General features: G+C 42.4%; 1 protein-coding gene across 1 annotated transcript in view; it reads right to left on the reverse strand.

Annotated features, from left to right (window-relative positions):
• Positions 1-10,163, reverse strand: part of LOC109034741 (SH3 domain-binding protein 5 homolog) — an 18,545-nt gene extending 8,382 nt beyond the window's left edge. Inside the window, exons 1-6 of the mRNA XM_019048038.2 lie at positions 9,819-10,163; positions 8,512-8,574; positions 6,493-6,670; positions 5,275-5,393; positions 4,168-4,251; positions 2,420-2,632 (exon numbers count right to left, since the gene is read on the reverse strand). Coding sequence (XP_018903583.2) covers positions 2,420-2,632; positions 4,168-4,251; positions 5,275-5,393; positions 6,493-6,670; positions 8,512-8,574; positions 9,819-9,890 — 729 coding nt within the window. The 5' untranslated portion in view covers positions 9,891-10,163. The remainder of the gene's footprint in view (positions 1-2,419; positions 2,633-4,167; positions 4,252-5,274; positions 5,394-6,492; positions 6,671-8,511; positions 8,575-9,818) is intronic.
• Between the last annotated feature and the right edge of the window lie 6,552 nt (positions 10,164-16,715).

Genomic DNA, 16,715 nt, shown 5'->3' on the forward strand with positions numbered 1-16,715 from the left:
AAACCAATATAAAAAAAGTCTCCTGGACGACATTCAGTGGTCTTTTTGCATTTTGAGGCGCTGAATCCGAATATGACCTCCGTTTCTTCCCATCACCGTCCAATTTTCCGGAAAAGCCGATTTCACTCGGAAAAATGACCATTTTTGGGCATTTTCGGTGTTTTTCCGACTGTTGTCCCCTGCAGAATGTAGGTGTAATTTTTTTAGCTACGAGATTCAATTTTGCCGATGTCTTCTTAACTTATGAGTCCGGACATGACTTCAGTTTTTCCCGTTCAGTTTTCCAAGAAAGCAACTTTTTCCCGAGAAAATGAGCAAATTCGACATATATTTGTCGTTCATGCAATTTATTTTCATAAATTTTCCTGGACCCGTAGTAGTATGTTACTTGTGTATTTTGAGCTGCTGAAACCGAATATGACCTTGGTTCCTTTCTATCACACTTCAGATTTCCGGTAAAGCCGATTTTTCCGAGCCTAAAATTGTGTATCGTAAAAGCTTTGCCGGATAGAAGTGTATTCAAAATTCATTTTAAAAATGTCTCCGATGTGTGATACATCGATTCTTTTGTATTTTGAACTGTTGAATTCAAATATGATCTCAGATTTTTCCGATCACCCATTATTTTTCCGAAAAAGTCGCTTTTCCCAAGAAAATGCTCCTTCCAGGTATTTTTGCGATGATTTTCCTGTTCTAAGGAGTTTCAGAAATTTTCCGAAATCCTCTTCAGGTCTCTCTTGCTGTATTAAAAGGCACTGAACTCGAATTTGACCTTCTCTCATCTTTGACAAACCCCCTGTTTTCTAGAAGGTCCGATTTTTCCGGGCAAAAAGCTTTTCCGGACTGTTCCCACTTCCAGGGATTTTCAAAACATTTTCCGCATGTGTGATTATCACGTATTTTGAGCTGAAAAACCTGAATACGACCTTAGAAATTCGTTATCACCCACCAGAGGATTTTTGAACTTCTGTACAGCAGAAAAATCATCGCAAAAATACCTGGAAAGAGCGTTTTCTTAGGCAAAGCGACTTTTTCGGGAAAATAATGGGTGATCGGAAAAATCTGAGATCATATTTGAATTTAACAGTTCAAAATACAAAGGAATCGATGTATCACACATCGGAGACATTTTTAAAATGAATTTTGAATACACTTCTATCCGGCAAAGCTTTTACGATACACAATTTTAGGCTCGGAAAAATCGGCTTCACCAGAAATCTGAAGTGTGATAGAAAGGAACCAAGGTCATATTCGGTTTCAGCAGCTCAAAATACACAAGTAACATACTACCACGGGTCCAGGAAAATTTATAAAAATAAATTACATGCACGACAAATATACGTCAAATTTGCTCATTTTCTCGGGAAAAAGTTGCTTTCCCGGAAAACTGAGAGGTGAACAGGAAAAACTAAGGTCATGTCCGGACTCATAAGTTAAGAAGACATCGGCAAAATTGAATCTCGTAGCTAAAAAAATTACACCTACATTCTGCAGGGGACAACAGTCGGAAAAACACCGAAAATGCCCAAAAATGGTCATTTTTCCGAGTGAAATCGGCTTTTCCGGAAAATTGGACGGTGATGGGAAGAAACGGAGGTCATATTCGGATTCAACGCTTCAAAATACTTAGAGAACACCTGATTTTTCCAGAAAGGCATACAGAAAAATATGCGTTTTCGATGTTTTAGAACCGTCCACGCACAAATCATGTGAAAACCGCTAATGTCCAGTTTATTGCTGGTAGTTTCATGATGAAACTTATTTTAAGTACCGCAATTGTCCAGAATTTTATTGTTCCAACTTTATGTGAATGATAATCTACCGCTTTCATATCTTTAGAATGAATTTTAAAAGTATCAAACTGCTCCAAAACTCGGCGATTTTTACGTATCATGCGAAAACCGCTAATGTCCAGAGTCCTTTCTTTTTAATTACTCTGTCCCAGACAGAAGTGGAGCTGGAAACTGTTAGGGATCCTTTTCTACAATCCAATCTTGTAATAATTAACTTCTAAACATTTCTTAATCCCGCATTTAAAAGGCTTCTACAGTTTTTTGCAGTTTACTCAAGATAAGAGAAAATGGACATTATCGGTTTTCGCATGAGCCGATTCAATTGTAATCTGACTAATTACGATTTTGGCAGAAACAAATCGTTCACCTTCTGATTTTTTAGAGGGAGAGTTAGAATTATTTTCAAGGTTTAATACTGGATAAAGAGGAGTGAACTCTACAATATTATTTCTATCAGAATATTCTGAAGCCTTAAGGCCTTTTGGCACTCAGTGCCATCTTCAATCCTCATTCTTCGTTTCTTGCTCGAAACAAGCTTCATGAAGTTTGAGAAGGATTCCGTAAAACTGATTTTCAAATAATACTTGATTTTTCATAGGAATAGTCTAAACATTATGATGATTTACCTTCATTCTACGTTTCATATGAATCTCTTCAGAGATATCCTCTAGTCTTCGCAGAGAATCAGCATATTCTTGTTTAGCTTCTGTCACTGCTTTTCTCAATTCTAAAATGCGCTGTTTTTGATTTGACAATTGCCGTTCGCAGATCATTTTCTCATCAAAATAAGGCCTTGATTTTGCAATATTTGACTTCAGCTTTTGCTCAAATAGCTGTGCCTGATAACAAGCAAAGGAAAAATGTCTTGCTTAAAACAAGTTGCTAAAAACATAAAAAGGGGGGGACGAGGGTAAAACTTTATAAATTATACGTGAATAGCCAGCTACCTACATAGCAGATTTTGTGATTAAAATCCGCTTGATTTTTACTGAGTAACCTGACACAATTTACTCTGTTTTGAGAGGACAAAAATTCAAGTTTTTTTTTTTTTTTTTTTTTTTTTTTTTTTCAAATTTTCAATAGTAAAAAAACGAGTGTGTTTGGATATTTTTGCAGCTGCTCAAAACCTCAAAATCTCTCTAGAATTAAACCTAAATCTGACCTAATTAACGCTCATAATCCAAGATTGAAGGCGAAAGAGCATAAACATAGAATTCACGTTACAATTAGACTTAACAAAGCATATCAATCACCAAATGCGAAAAATTCTGCCAACAGTTCCATCAACAGCTTCGAGCTGTCCCAGATGTGACCCAGAGGAGGGCAAATGGTTAAGAGCCATTTTTGAGTCAACAAGTTCAATGTTGAAAAACAAGTTTTAAACAAGAGTTCAGCCATTGAAAGGTATCAACTCCTTACAGCAATACTACTGTGCTAAGGAAAAACGCTGTATGAACCTTCAGGCATTTCCAAATTTCTTCAATAAAACACGAATTCGCTAGTAAACTTATGAATATTTTCCTTTCAATTATTCAGAGAATTTTGTTCGTATTTTGTTCTAAAGCTCCTTAAAATTTAAAGGAAAAATATTGGTAACTTTCCTCAAAAATAAACATTTTATCGAAGGAAATTTGGCAACTCTCGAATGTTCATCCGTATGAACATTCACGTTCATGAACATTGGCGTTCTTCTTTAGCACGGCAGAATATGACCATGCATGATAATGCAGAGTTTTGCATTTCCAGCAAAGAGAGTGCAAAATCATTGACTGCTTTTTCTTTTTCTTGGTTGTGATTTCCGTTGGCTAATCTGTTAGTTGAATCATCATTTAGCTTGGTTTTGATAGAACTCGAGTATAAATGTGACCGTATAGATCTGTAGAAAGGGACCTCATCTTCCAAATGAGAAAATTCTCCTCAACTTGTTGCAAACGTATGGAGGAAGAAAATCTAGCACTTTTGGTGCAATTTTGACCCTAAATTCTCAAAAATTGAAAGAGATATTAGTCCTAGGTTCCAAGACAAAAATTCTTGGATTGTAGAAAGACGTTGAAAAAAGTTAAGGACGGTTTTCTACTGGAAGATTAGGTCCGCCTTCACAGATTCAGTCACAAATAGACTATATTGAGCAAACAGAGACCACCAATTCTGGATAAGAGACATTGTAAGTGCCATTATTTGGATTATGCAGATAGGAACTTTGAAGGAAAAGTCAGAAATAGGAGTCCCTAATTGCATAATGCAGTCAAATTTTGTTTTTAGATAAAGAAATAGAAAATGGCCACTCAAACTTTTTGTTGATGGATGTTTCCCTTGTCTGCTTGATATTCTGTAAAGGGGCTCCAGATAAATTTGGGAATACTTAAATCCATACCTTTTGCTCGGCAGCATGAAACAGAGATGCTTTCTTCCTATGTTCACGTTCACTTTCTGTTTTCATAAGCTCTGCATCTGTCACCTGCATCAAATAGGTAAATTAAAATACAAGTAAGAGAAAAAAAATTATGAAATAAACCCTGACATAAAAATGATAACACTGAGATATCATTCACTACCATTTGTGGCACTTCAAATTTCTGTCTCATTTTATTAGTATTCAGAGAAAGCATTCATTAATATTTTTATTTGCTTAAGATGATTTTCCTTTGACCTATTGAAAGCACTTTCTAAGAAACTGGTTTGAACATAACGTAGGGCAATCTTGGTAAAAAAAAAAGTGAAATCGACCATAAATTTCAAAATTTTGCAATTGAAAATTGGGAAAGGAAACAACCGAACATTACAAATGGATAGCGTTTAGCAGAAAGGAACCAAGCCACATCAGCTATTGCCAAACTTAACTGGGTACTTTAATTATTTGCAAGAAAACGATTGTGCGGATCCCTTTGAAACTTTCAAGGAATTTGCTTCGTTTCAAGCAGAAAATGCCTGAAATTTTCACGAAAATCTGCACAACCGTTTTCATGTAAATAAATTGAATTACCCAATTAAATTTGGCGATGGCTGATGTGACTTGGTTTCTTTCTGCTCAACGCGGTCCATGAGACTGATGAGATTGATTTAAAGCCAGTATTCACCAGATGAATCAAGTAAAATAAAAATTAAGATTCTTCTTTGGGTTTCTTTTCACAGGGTTGCCACTGAATTTAGAAAATGAAATTCCCTGACATTTTCCTGATTTCCCGGACAAATTTTGGTAGAATTCCCTGACAATTGAAGATGTGACGAATGGTTAAGAGGGCATAATTGAAAATAGTTTTTGTGCACAATTTGTTGTTCCAAACCTCAAACCCATTCTAGAAAGCAAATGAAGGTGATTTAATGAATTTTCCCTGACATTTCCTGGTTTTCTCTGACTGTGGCAACCCTGTTTTCATGATACTAGAATCCATTCAAACTAAATATTAAAAAACCCTCTCTCCTGGAGTGGTATTACAGAAAGAATAAAACCCCTGAGTGACTGTTGAAATCCTTAGCCCACCTTGATAATTGCATTGTTCAATTTTTCTTGCCATGCATTGTCAAACTCCCATTCATTCTGCTTGCTCATGAACCTCTGTTCAGCGTGAGCAACAGTGAGCTTTGCTTCTTGATGTAACTCTGTAACAAGCAAGTGGGATTTTAGCATGCCATATATATAATCCTCACTTGGAAGTGAACAATTGAGGCACTAGATGCGAAGAGGGCACTTCTCGTTTGCGGTGTTTCAGAATCTCTATTGGTATTTAATTCCTCGGAGGAGAATTTAATGGATGGTTATTCCTGAATTCTTCCCATGGAAAATTGTAGAATCATAAGGAATACTCAGGAACAATTTTAGTGAAATGGATTCACTTTCTTTACAATGAATTAAATATTAGAGGAGAATCTGAAACACTGCAACCGAGAAGTGCCCTTTTCGCATCCAGTGCCTCAATTATTAAAATACGCTGGAGGAATTTTTCACACGGACTATAGGTAAATTAACTTAAAGGGTTAGATAAAGCTAAAAATGGTATTGGTAGAGATAAGAAGTTACATTTAAATTTATGGGTAGAGTAATTTTATCATTTAATATGAATAAAAATGACGCGCTTAATTGAATTGACGTATGCGAAAACGTCCGTTGTCCAAAACGGGGTTTCCTGATTGCAGTGGGTTTCTTTTGTCCCATGACACTGATGAATAGGATCAATCTCTTGTAAGTGTTTAATTACACTCAGGGGATTATTTATAAAATTGTTCTACATTCCCAATGTCTTAAACCATCTTGTGTCGCTAAGTTACAACGAAATTGTCCACCCAAATTCTGAAACACTGTCTTGGACATCCGGCGTTTTCGCATACCTCGATTCAATTGATACGAAGTGTAATATCAATAGCCGAAAGGCAAAACTACGTACCTCCATAGGGGACTTCCTATCATACTTTATTTTTTCTTTGGAAAACGAGTTGACATGGTTTTTTGAAAACTTCTTCGATTTTTCACTCGGCTGGCAGAATATTCTGTATGAATTTCAAGTTAGAAAGTTAGCTTATTTCACTTGGACAAAATAAAATAGGAGTGAATATCTGAATCACCGCAAGAAAGTTACAAAGTTTGGTACTGTGGCCATCAATAAAACAGTGATACAAATGCCAAAGATTTAGGTCGAGCCTCTGGACCAGAGACAGAATTTGGGGTCATAAGTTCTTCATGCGAAAAGTTAATGAGACTCACCATTAGCTCTCTGAAATCTTTCAGCTGCTCTTTGACATTCCTGTTGAGCTTGTCTTGCAATTTCAATTGCATCATAGTATGGTCGCGCTTTTTCTATGCAGCTACCAAGTTTTCGAGCAAGGAGTTTCAGTCTTCGTGTAGACTCTCCCATCAAGAGTCTAAAAGTTGTGTTGGCTTCCTGTAATTTACAAAATAAGTCAAACAAAAAATTTAATCAGAGATTATAAAGCTCAACCCTTGGCGTTTCATATGAAAAAGTTTTTTGCCTGTACATGTGATGGAATTTTTGTACAATTTAGAAAAGCTTCTGAAAAATCAATTTTCATTTTAACTAGTTGTAAGTGTGTTTGCAAGCTTCATTCTGAATTTTCAACTCTTGCATTTTTGGTCTACCTATAAAATATTTACAGTGTTGCTGGATTTTTGCAACTTGTTTCTGGCCAAGATTCAAGTTGCACAATCATGGCGACGCTGGAATTCTCTTGGTTCCTTTTTGCGAAGTGCAATCCAATTGTTCCTAACTCATTTCTGTAATAACTTTTTTTATGCTGGTATGTGAAAACAGGTGAAATTGGAACGAGGGCCTAGATATTGAATCTAACCTAGATAAATTAAAAAGAACAAAACAAATGTAAACTATTTTGATACAAATTTCTTTATTTTATTTAACATTGTAATCGTTTTAAAAATTTAAATTTAAATTAAACATGTATAACTGACCCATCCACACAAGTTGAACTCACGGATGAGTGAAGTTGATTGTAACTATTTTTGTACATTTTAAACTGAAGAAAATAAATAAATTGAATTGAATTTTTCAGAATATCAGACACTTAAAAATGGAGGCATGTACCCAAAGATGTCATTTGTCATAACTTCAAAAAATACTTTTGCAGGTTGGATTGGAATGCACTGTATTTTTTACGCAATCTTCAATGCATAGTGAGTTTGACGCTGTCTTAAACAAACTTTTTTTTATCTACAGATCATTAATCGAATGAGAGGAATTCAAATTCATACTTGAAAAACACACCATAAGTAGCCGATCGCATAGAAGTGGAGAGAGTTTTACGTGAAACCTCTGTAGGGTCTAAGTATGGGCAAGTATAATCTACTCAAAAACATAGAGAGGTCAGAACAATGAGCTATGTATGAGGAAAAATATTGATACCTAGTGAAACTACGAAACAACGCATCTCGTTCATAATGTTATACAATTTCTATTCCCATTTTATTTTTTTAAAAGAGAACAAATCGACACCATTCCTCATAGTTTTCACAAAATTTTCTTCCCACAAAGTGAAAAGTCACAGAAGTTTTGAAGAATTGTCATTGAGTAACTTTTCATTTATAAAAGAAAGTATACCTAACAGGAAGTCTGCAACGTCGCAAACCGAAATACCTAGTTTGGCAACCTCACCATCAATATGTTTGTAGGTATTTTAAGGTGAATCCAGGGTTCGATTAGGGATAATTCAAGATTGGAGATAGCGCCACCAGTCTTCACTGAGAATTTCACTTTATTTCTACGATTACTGAAATAATATTCCTCAAATTACAAAAAGCAGATCCACAAGATATAGATTATTTTTTGCTTGATTTTTTGAGCCAAAAATATTGGCAATTAGAATTACAAGCGCAGAGAAAGTACGGCTGAAACTTTCAGCTCAGAGGCAGCGGCCGAGCGCACAACCGAATCCCTCATGTTCTGTCTCTCTCTCTCCCATTGCCGCAGTGGGAATTACTTTCCGCCGTAGTTACGAGTTTATTTTTAGGAATTTTGAGAAGATTGTTTTACTGAATGTTCCTCAAGTATGTTACTATATCCCCTGGATCCCCAATCTTGAATAAGTTTTACGGTTTTTATTATTTTGGCAAATATATACGGCTATTCTGAGCAGCGCGACGTGGTGGCCAAATCGCGAAGTTCTAAGCCTGGATTCACCTTAAACTGCTCAAGGTAGCAAATGAAAAACTGAACTATTTAATATAACTAAGAGCAATATGAAGAACACTTACATCCAGCTCAACTTCCAATTTGTTAATCTTGTCCGTGGCATTATTCAATCTTTCTAGCTCAATCTAAAATGGAGAGAAAAGCAAAATTAGTAAAGGGTCGCCTGTTTACAGTCTCTTAGTACAGACCTTAGGCCTCAGTGCAGTCCCTTAAGCTTAAAAATATCCTTTTGCACTTCCATGCCTGGGCCAGATTTGATATCAAACTTTTCCGAGTGAATGATTAGTATCATTACTTAAGTACAGCTCAAATTGAAATCGTTCATACTCCTTGAAGAGCTATCACGTACCAATTTTACACATTTGCTTCACTTATATATGCAGAAAATCGATTTTGGAAGTAAAATAAGATGATTTGAATGAAGTTTTTATTATTGTAACATTTTATCGAAAACACAGTTCAAGCTCTAGATATCATCCTGGTTGTTCCTTAAACTTCACTTTCTTACAGGATATCTCCTTCAATGAATCAGCATTGGCATCAGGTGCCCGCACTTGACGGTATTCTTCTCTTTAGACAGTGTCAGATGCCAGATACCAGCAAATGAATTTTAAACTGTAAACCGATTCATCTGCTTGTCCATGAGATAAGATCTCATGATTCCTAACTCACTGTCAACCCTAAACTGTCACTTAATTCCTGATTCAGGTTAAAGAACAAGTAGGAACATAATTTGGGAACATTGTTCAGAGCCAGCACATGAAAGTGCGGCTCCTGCACTACTACTTAGGCCACAACATGCCTTGGTCGTGTTAATGTGTTAAATTATTACATCCACACCTCCTTTACTAACGTTTAAAGTAAGGCAGCATCATGTATCAGGATGTAGAATTCAGACTTAAGTGAATTTATTCTTTCTGAAGAGAAGTAACATTCCTTCACACTATGTCCAAGGTACACTCTACTACAGGTATGGACAAATGGAATTTTAGAAAGTCGTCAAAACGCGTAGATTTGACAGCATCGAGAGTACGACTGCGAAGACCTGCGCGGCAAATGGACGGTACGACTTCATACGTCACTCGATCGCCGATTTTCTCAGCGCTGCCACTTCGGCACCCCGTTTGTCCATACCTGTAGTAGAGTGTACCTTGCACTATGTCCAGCTACTCAAGGTATATTGCTGATGCTGCAGCAATGCAGTAGGCAAATTGAGATGTCATATAGCCACGACCTTAATGCGTTGCGACAGCAACTAATAATACAAATAAAACATGCCTCAATGCATTGAGAGCAGTGGAAGGAGATCATTCTTCAGTTCAACTGGAAAGCTGAAACAACGTAGGGCTTACATATCGTATGAGCTTACCCGAATCCTGGGGTCCAATTCCGCTTCACACTCACTTTCAGCAGATTGTTGAGCGACATCATAGCAAGCCATAAGCGATAACTGAGACTAAAGTCACTGATCAGTCAAAAACTACTTAGCATAGTTGATTGAAAATGAGAAGAAGTTTGAACACATAATGACACATATGAGACAACGGAAGTCGGAAATGGACTGGATTACTTAATGAATACTACGGCGATAAAGGCGATTTAACCAAAAATAACAAGTAGTTTTACGCGGGGAACCTTTTGGGTCTCATTAATGTCTAAATTATGTGATAATAACCTTTCAAAACAAATAAATTGGCAAAGTAACCACAGAGTACAATAGAGTCGCTATCTACTGGCGCACCGATGAAGTCAATCTATACTCGGCGCACACCGGGCTCGGAATTCGTCGAGCAGAACATGGCGCCAGCTCTCCCATTTACTTTTACAACTATATGTATGTACTCTATGTTTCCAAGCGTGAGCCCGGGAAAGAACGGCCGTAAACGGGGAGCAGGGCTCATCTTGTTGTGGTCGATACGCTGTTTTGTCGTCTCTCTCTCTCGCACTCATTGGGCAGATGCGGCACGTCAAAGGAGACCACTCGGCTTTGCCAAGCCGCCCTCGTATCGTCCATCTCTCTCGCACTCATTGATCAGATGCAACATTCCGCGGCTCGTCAAAGGGACACCTGGCGCACACACACACTCGCAAAAATACAGGCTGGGCCTCGTAATTTGGTCCGCGGTGGTAGTGCGCGGGGGAATTCCGTTGCCGGCAAAAGCACCCAAGTGCTTTCCGAGCGTGAGCCCGGGAAAGAACGGCCGTAAACGGGGAGCAGGGCTCATCTTGTTGTGGTCGATACGCTGTTTTGTCGTCTCTCTCTCTCGCACTCATTGGGCAGATGCGGCACGTCAAAGGAGACCACTCGGCTTTGCCAAGCCGCCCTCGTATCGTCCATCTCTCTCGCACTCATTGATCAGATGCAACATTCCGCGGCTCGTCAAAGGGACACCTGGCGCACACACACACTCGCAAAAATACAGGCTGGGCCTCGTAATTTGGTCCGCGGTGGTAGTGCGCGGGGGAATTCCGTTGCCGGCAAAAGCACCCAAGTGCTTTCCGAGCGTGAGCCCGGGAAAGAACGGCCGTAAACGGGGAGCAGGGCTCATCTTGTTGCGGTCGATACGCTGTTTTGTCGTCTCTCTCTCTCGCACTCATTGGGCAGATGCGGCACGTCAAAGGAGACCACTCGGCTTTGCCAAGCCGCCCTCGTATCGTCCATCTCTCTCGCACTCATTGATCAGATGCAACATTCCGCGGCTCGTCAAAGGGACACCTGGCGCACACACACACTCGCAAAAATACAGGCTGGGCCTCGTAATTTGGTCCGCGGTGGTAGTGCGCGGGGGAATTCCGTTGCCGGCAAAAGCACCCAAGTGCTTTCCGAGCGTGAGCCCGGGAAAGAACGGCCGTAAACGGGGAGCAGGGCTCATCTTGTTGCGGTCGATACGCTGTTTTGTCGTCTCTCTCTCTCGCACTCATTGGGCAGATGCGGCACGTCAAAGGAGACCACTCGGCTTTGCCAAGCCGCCCTCGTATCGTCCATCTCTCTCGCACTCATTGATCAGATGCAACATTCCGCGGCTCGTCAAAGGGACACCTGGCGCACACACACACTCGCAAAAATACAGGCTGGGCCTCGTAATTTGGTCCGCGGTGGTAGTGCGCGGGGGAATTCCGTTGCCGGCAAAAGCACCCAAGTGCTTTCCGAGCGTGAGCCCGGGAAAGAACGGCCGTAAACGGGGAGCAGGGCTCATCTTGTTGTGGTCGATACGCTGTTTTGTCGTCTCTCTCTCTCGCACTCATTGGGCAGATGCGGCACGTCAAAGGAGACCACTCGGCTTTGCCAAGCCGCCCTCGTATCGTCCATCTCTCTCGCACTCATTGATCAGATGCAACATTCCGCGGCTCGTCAAAGGGACACCTGGCGCACACACACACTCGCAAAAATACAGGCTGGGCCTCGTAATTTGGTCCGCGGTGGTAGTGCGCGGGGGAATTCCGTTGCCGGCAAAAGCACCCAAGTGCTTTCCGAGCGTGAGCCCGGGAAAGAACGGCCGTAAACGGGGAGCAGGGCTCATCTTGTTGTGGTCGATACGCTGTTTTGTCGTCTCTCTCTCTCGCACTCATTGGGCAGATGCGGCACGTCAAAGGAGACCACTCGGCTTTGCCAAGCCGCCCTCGTATCGTCCATCTCTCTCGCACTCATTGATCAGATGCAACATTCCGCGGCTCGTCAAAGGGACACCTGGCGCACACACACACTCGCAAAAATACAGGCTGGGCCTCGTAATTTGGTCCGCGGTGGTAGTGCGCGGGGGAATTCCGTTGCCGGCAAAAGCACCCAAGTGCTTTCCGAGCGTGAGCCCGGGAAAGAACGGCCGTAAACGGGGAGCAGGGCTCATCTTGTTGCGGTCGATACGCTGTTTTGTCGTCTCTCTCTCTCGCACTCATTGGGCAGATGCGGCACGTCAAAGGAGACCACTCGGCTTTGCCAAGCCGCCCTCGTATCGTCCATCTCTCTCGCACTCATTGATCAGATGCAACATTCCGCGGCTCGTCAAAGGGACACCTGGCGCACACACACACTCGCAAAAATACAGGCTGGGCCTCGTAATTTGGTCCGCGGTGGTAGTGCGCGGGGGAATTCCGTTGCCGGCAAAAGCACCCAAGTGCTTTCCGAGCGTGAGCCCGGGAAAGAACGGCCGTAAACGGGGAGCAGGGCTCATCTTGTTGCGGTCGATACGCTGTTTTGTCGTCTCTCTCTCTCGCACTCATTGGGCAGATGCGGCACGTCAAAGGAGACCACTCGGCTTTGCCAAGCCGCCCTCGTATCGTCCATCTCTCTCGCACTCATTGATCAGATGCAACATTCCGCGGCTCGTCAAAGGGACACCTGGCGCACACACACACTCGCAAAAATACAGGCTGGGCCTCGTAATTTGGTCCGCGGTGGTAGTGCGCGGGGGAATTCCGTTGCCGGCAAAAGCACCCAAGTGCTTTCCGAGCGTGAGCCCGGGAAAGAACGGCCGTAAACGGGGAGCAGGGCTCATCTTGTTGCGGTCGATACGCTGTTTTGTCGTCTCTCTCTCTCGCACTCATTGGGCAGATGCGGCACGTCAAAGGAGACCACTCGGCTTTGCCAAGCCGCCCTCGTATCGTCCATCTCTCTCGCACTCATTGATCAGATGCAACATTCCGCGGCTCGTCAAAGGGACACCTGGCGCACACACACACTCGCAAAAATACAGGCTGGGCCTCGTAATTTGGTCCGCGGTGGTAGTGCGCGGGGGAATTCCGTTGCCGGCAAAAGCACCCAAGTGCTTTCCGAGCGTGAGCCCGGGAAAGAACGGCCGTAAACGGGGAGCAGGGCTCATCTTGTTGCGGTCGATACGCTGTTTTGTCGTCTCTCTCTCTCGCACTCATTGGGCAGATGCGGCACGTCAAAGGAGACCACTCGGCTTTGCCAAGCCGCCCTCGTATCGTCCATCTCTCTCGCACTCATTGATCAGATGCAACATTCCGCGGCTCGTCAAAGGGACACCTGGCGCACACACACACTCGCAAAAATACAGGCTGGGCCTCGTAATTTGGTCCGCGGTGGTAGTGCGCGGGGGAATTCCGTTGCCGGCAAAAGCACCCAAGTGCTTTCCGAGCGTGAGCCCGGGAAAGAACGGCCGTAAACGGGGAGCAGGGCTCATCTTGTTGTGGTCGATACGCTGTTTTGTCGTCTCTCTCTCTCGCACTCATTGGGCAGATGCGGCACGTCAAAGGAGACCACTCGGCTTTGCCAAGCCGCCCTCGTATCGTCCATCTCTCTCGCACTCATTGATCAGATGCAACATTCCGCGGCTCGTCAAAGGGACACCTGGCGCACACACACACTCGCAAAAATACAGGCTGGGCCTCGTAATTTGGTCCGCGGTGGTAGTGCGCGGGGGAATTCCGTTGCCGGCAAAAGCACCCAAGTGCTTTCCGAGCGTGAGCCCGGGAAAGAACGGCCGTAAACGGGGAGCAGGGCTCATCTTGTTGCGGTCGATACGCTGTTTTGTCGTCTCTCTCTCTCGCACTCATTGGGCAGATGCGGCACGTCAAAGGAGACCACTCGGCTTTGCCAAGCCGCCCTCGTATCGTCCATCTCTCTCGCACTCATTGATCAGATGCAACATTCCGCGGCTCGTCAAAGGGACACCTGGCGCACACACACACTCGCAAAAATACAGGCTGGGCCTCGTAATTTGGTCCGCGGTGGTAGTGCGCGGGGGAATTCCGTTGCCGGCAAAAGCACCCAAGTGCTTTCCGAGCGTGAGCCCGGGAAAGAACGGCCGTAAACGGGGAGCAGGGCTCATCTTGTTGTGGTCGCTACGCTGTTTTGTCGTCTCTCTCTCTCGCACTCATTGGGCAGATGCGGCACGTCAAAGGAGACCACTCGGCTTTGCCAAGCCGCCCTCGTATCGTCCATCTCTCTCGCACTCATTGATCAGATGCAACATTCCGCGGCTCGTCAAAGGGACACCTAGCGCGCACACACACACTCGCAAAAATACAGGCAGAGCCCGGGTGCGAGAGAGATAGAAAACAGACAGGGAGCCCGCCTATGTGTGCGAGAGAGACAGAAGATAGCCAGGGAGCCCGCTAATGTGTGCGAGGGCGACAAAAAAACAGCCCTGGAGCTCGCTAATGTGTGCGAGAGAGACAAGAAACAGCCAGGCAGCCCGCTAATGTGTGCGAGGGCGACAAAAAAACAGCCCTGGAGCTCGCTAATGTGTGCGAGAGAGACAAGAAACAGCCAGGGAGCCCGCTTTTGCGTGCGAGAGAGACAGAAAATAGTAAGGGAGCCCGCTAATATGTGCGAGAGAGACAGAAAGCAGCCAAGGAGCCAGCTAATGAATGCGAGAGATACAGAAAATCGCCGGGCGGAACGCGTATGAGTGTGCGAAAGAGACAGAAAACAGCCAAGGGGCCTGCTTATGTTTGCGAGAGAGAAAGAAAACAGACAGGGAGCCCGCTTATGTGTGCGAGAGAGACAGAAAACAGCCAGGGAGCCCGCTTTTGTGTGCGAGAGAGACAGAAAACAGCCAGAAACCCCGCTAATGTCTGCGAGAGAGACAGAAAATCGCCTGGCCCGACGCTTGCGTCTGCGAGAGAGACAGAAAATCGCCTGGCAGAACTCGCGACATCTTTTCGCAAAGGTATCAATCATCTCATTCCCCCACGACCTTCCGAGAGTGGATACCCTGCTAAAAATGGTAAGTACGAATGAGTAGAAAATCAAAGTCATATGAATTCACTTTTCGCCGACTCATACTTATGACAAGACATTTCAACTCACATGAGTTCAGCGTTGAATCTACCTTGTCCGATATCTCAGAAACTAGTCAACGCATCAAAAAAATTATAAGAACAAAATGTTTTTATTTTTTAAATTTACAAATTATGTCGGTGTCTCCTGTTCAAAAACACCACTTCTGAAAATGAAAAAAATTGAATTCATATGATTTGAAATTCTATACTCTTATGAGTAGAATATTCTAGTGTTACGAGTAGGATTTCTACTCATATAATTAGGAAATTCTACTCATGTGAGTCGGCGAATTCTGAATAACCTTCTCATCATTTTTAGCAGGGTGCACCCTCCGTTGCTCCTTTGGTAGCGGTGACTTGCCAAGCGAGTTGTACTTGTGTGCGAGAGAGACAGACCTGAAAGCGATTAGGTACGTCGTGTACTTACAGCTATTTTTTGTAAATAAAAAAAAAAAAATCAACGAATAAACGGTTGTCAACTGATTTGCGCGGTTTTTTTTTAAACATGATCGCAAGACGTTCTTTTCTACTGTCGCGGCCTGTCGTGCAGCTCTTTCGCATTCATCCCAATGAATTCTTATGTATATTGAAATTTCGAAATTTGAATTTCTGTTTTAAGAGTACAGAAGAACCTAAACTTTTATACTCTGGTTAATTTTGATGAGGAAAACTCAGCCTGGCAGGTATTGCCACAGCCTTGAAGCCTAGCCATGCCACAGAGGATGGTTTCTCCTCTGATGGCAAGAGCATTGAAAAAATTGTGTGTAGGAGGAAGAATGCAGTGACTTCCTCCATCTACTCTGTGCAGGACTCTTGTGATATTGTGCGATTACAAACAGTTAAAATTGATGGAGGGTCCGCCCTCCCCTTACAGCAATGTCTACAAGTAATATTGATTAGAGTATGTGTTGATTACAAACAGGTAGCATGTTCCTCAAGAACAGGCTTTCTTTCCTTCGTTCACGCTCACTATAGCGGTCAATTCTCTCATTTATAGGTGCATGGATATGGGTACCAGCTCTGCCATTAAAGTTAAGTATTTGCAAATTCAGACTTTTTTGGGGTTCATTTTAGTCACTTATAATTGTTAGCAGAAAAATTATTGGATAAAAAAATATTAGCTTTATAAAATAGTGTATCAAACTGCAAGACACTTTAGCTTCTTTATTTATGGTTGGGCTTTGCCAGAGGCATTCCAGAAACACATTGAAGATTTAAGGAATGTGATTATTCAGGTGTCTTTCAACAGTTAAAATGCTCACTCAAGAGGGGTACAAAATAATTATGAGATGAGATGAACATAAGATATTTGCATTCACTTGCCCTACCATTTTTTTAAAATTAAAAACGCTCTTAGGAGCTTACTGCTCCTTCTTTGCAAACTTGAAGTTGCAGCTATGACTAAGAATTGAGCAACAAGCTCCATAATATGTTGCGGTTATTGAAAAAATGACAATGGGAAAGAAGGCCAAAATTTTATTTTTATTTCATGCTTCAAAAAGCAACCACTTTTTGACTGTAG

This window comes from Bemisia tabaci, chromosome 6 (genome assembly GCF_918797505.1).
Source record: "Bemisia tabaci chromosome 6, PGI_BMITA_v3".
NCBI lineage: Eukaryota > Metazoa > Arthropoda > Insecta > Hemiptera > Aleyrodidae > Bemisia > Bemisia tabaci.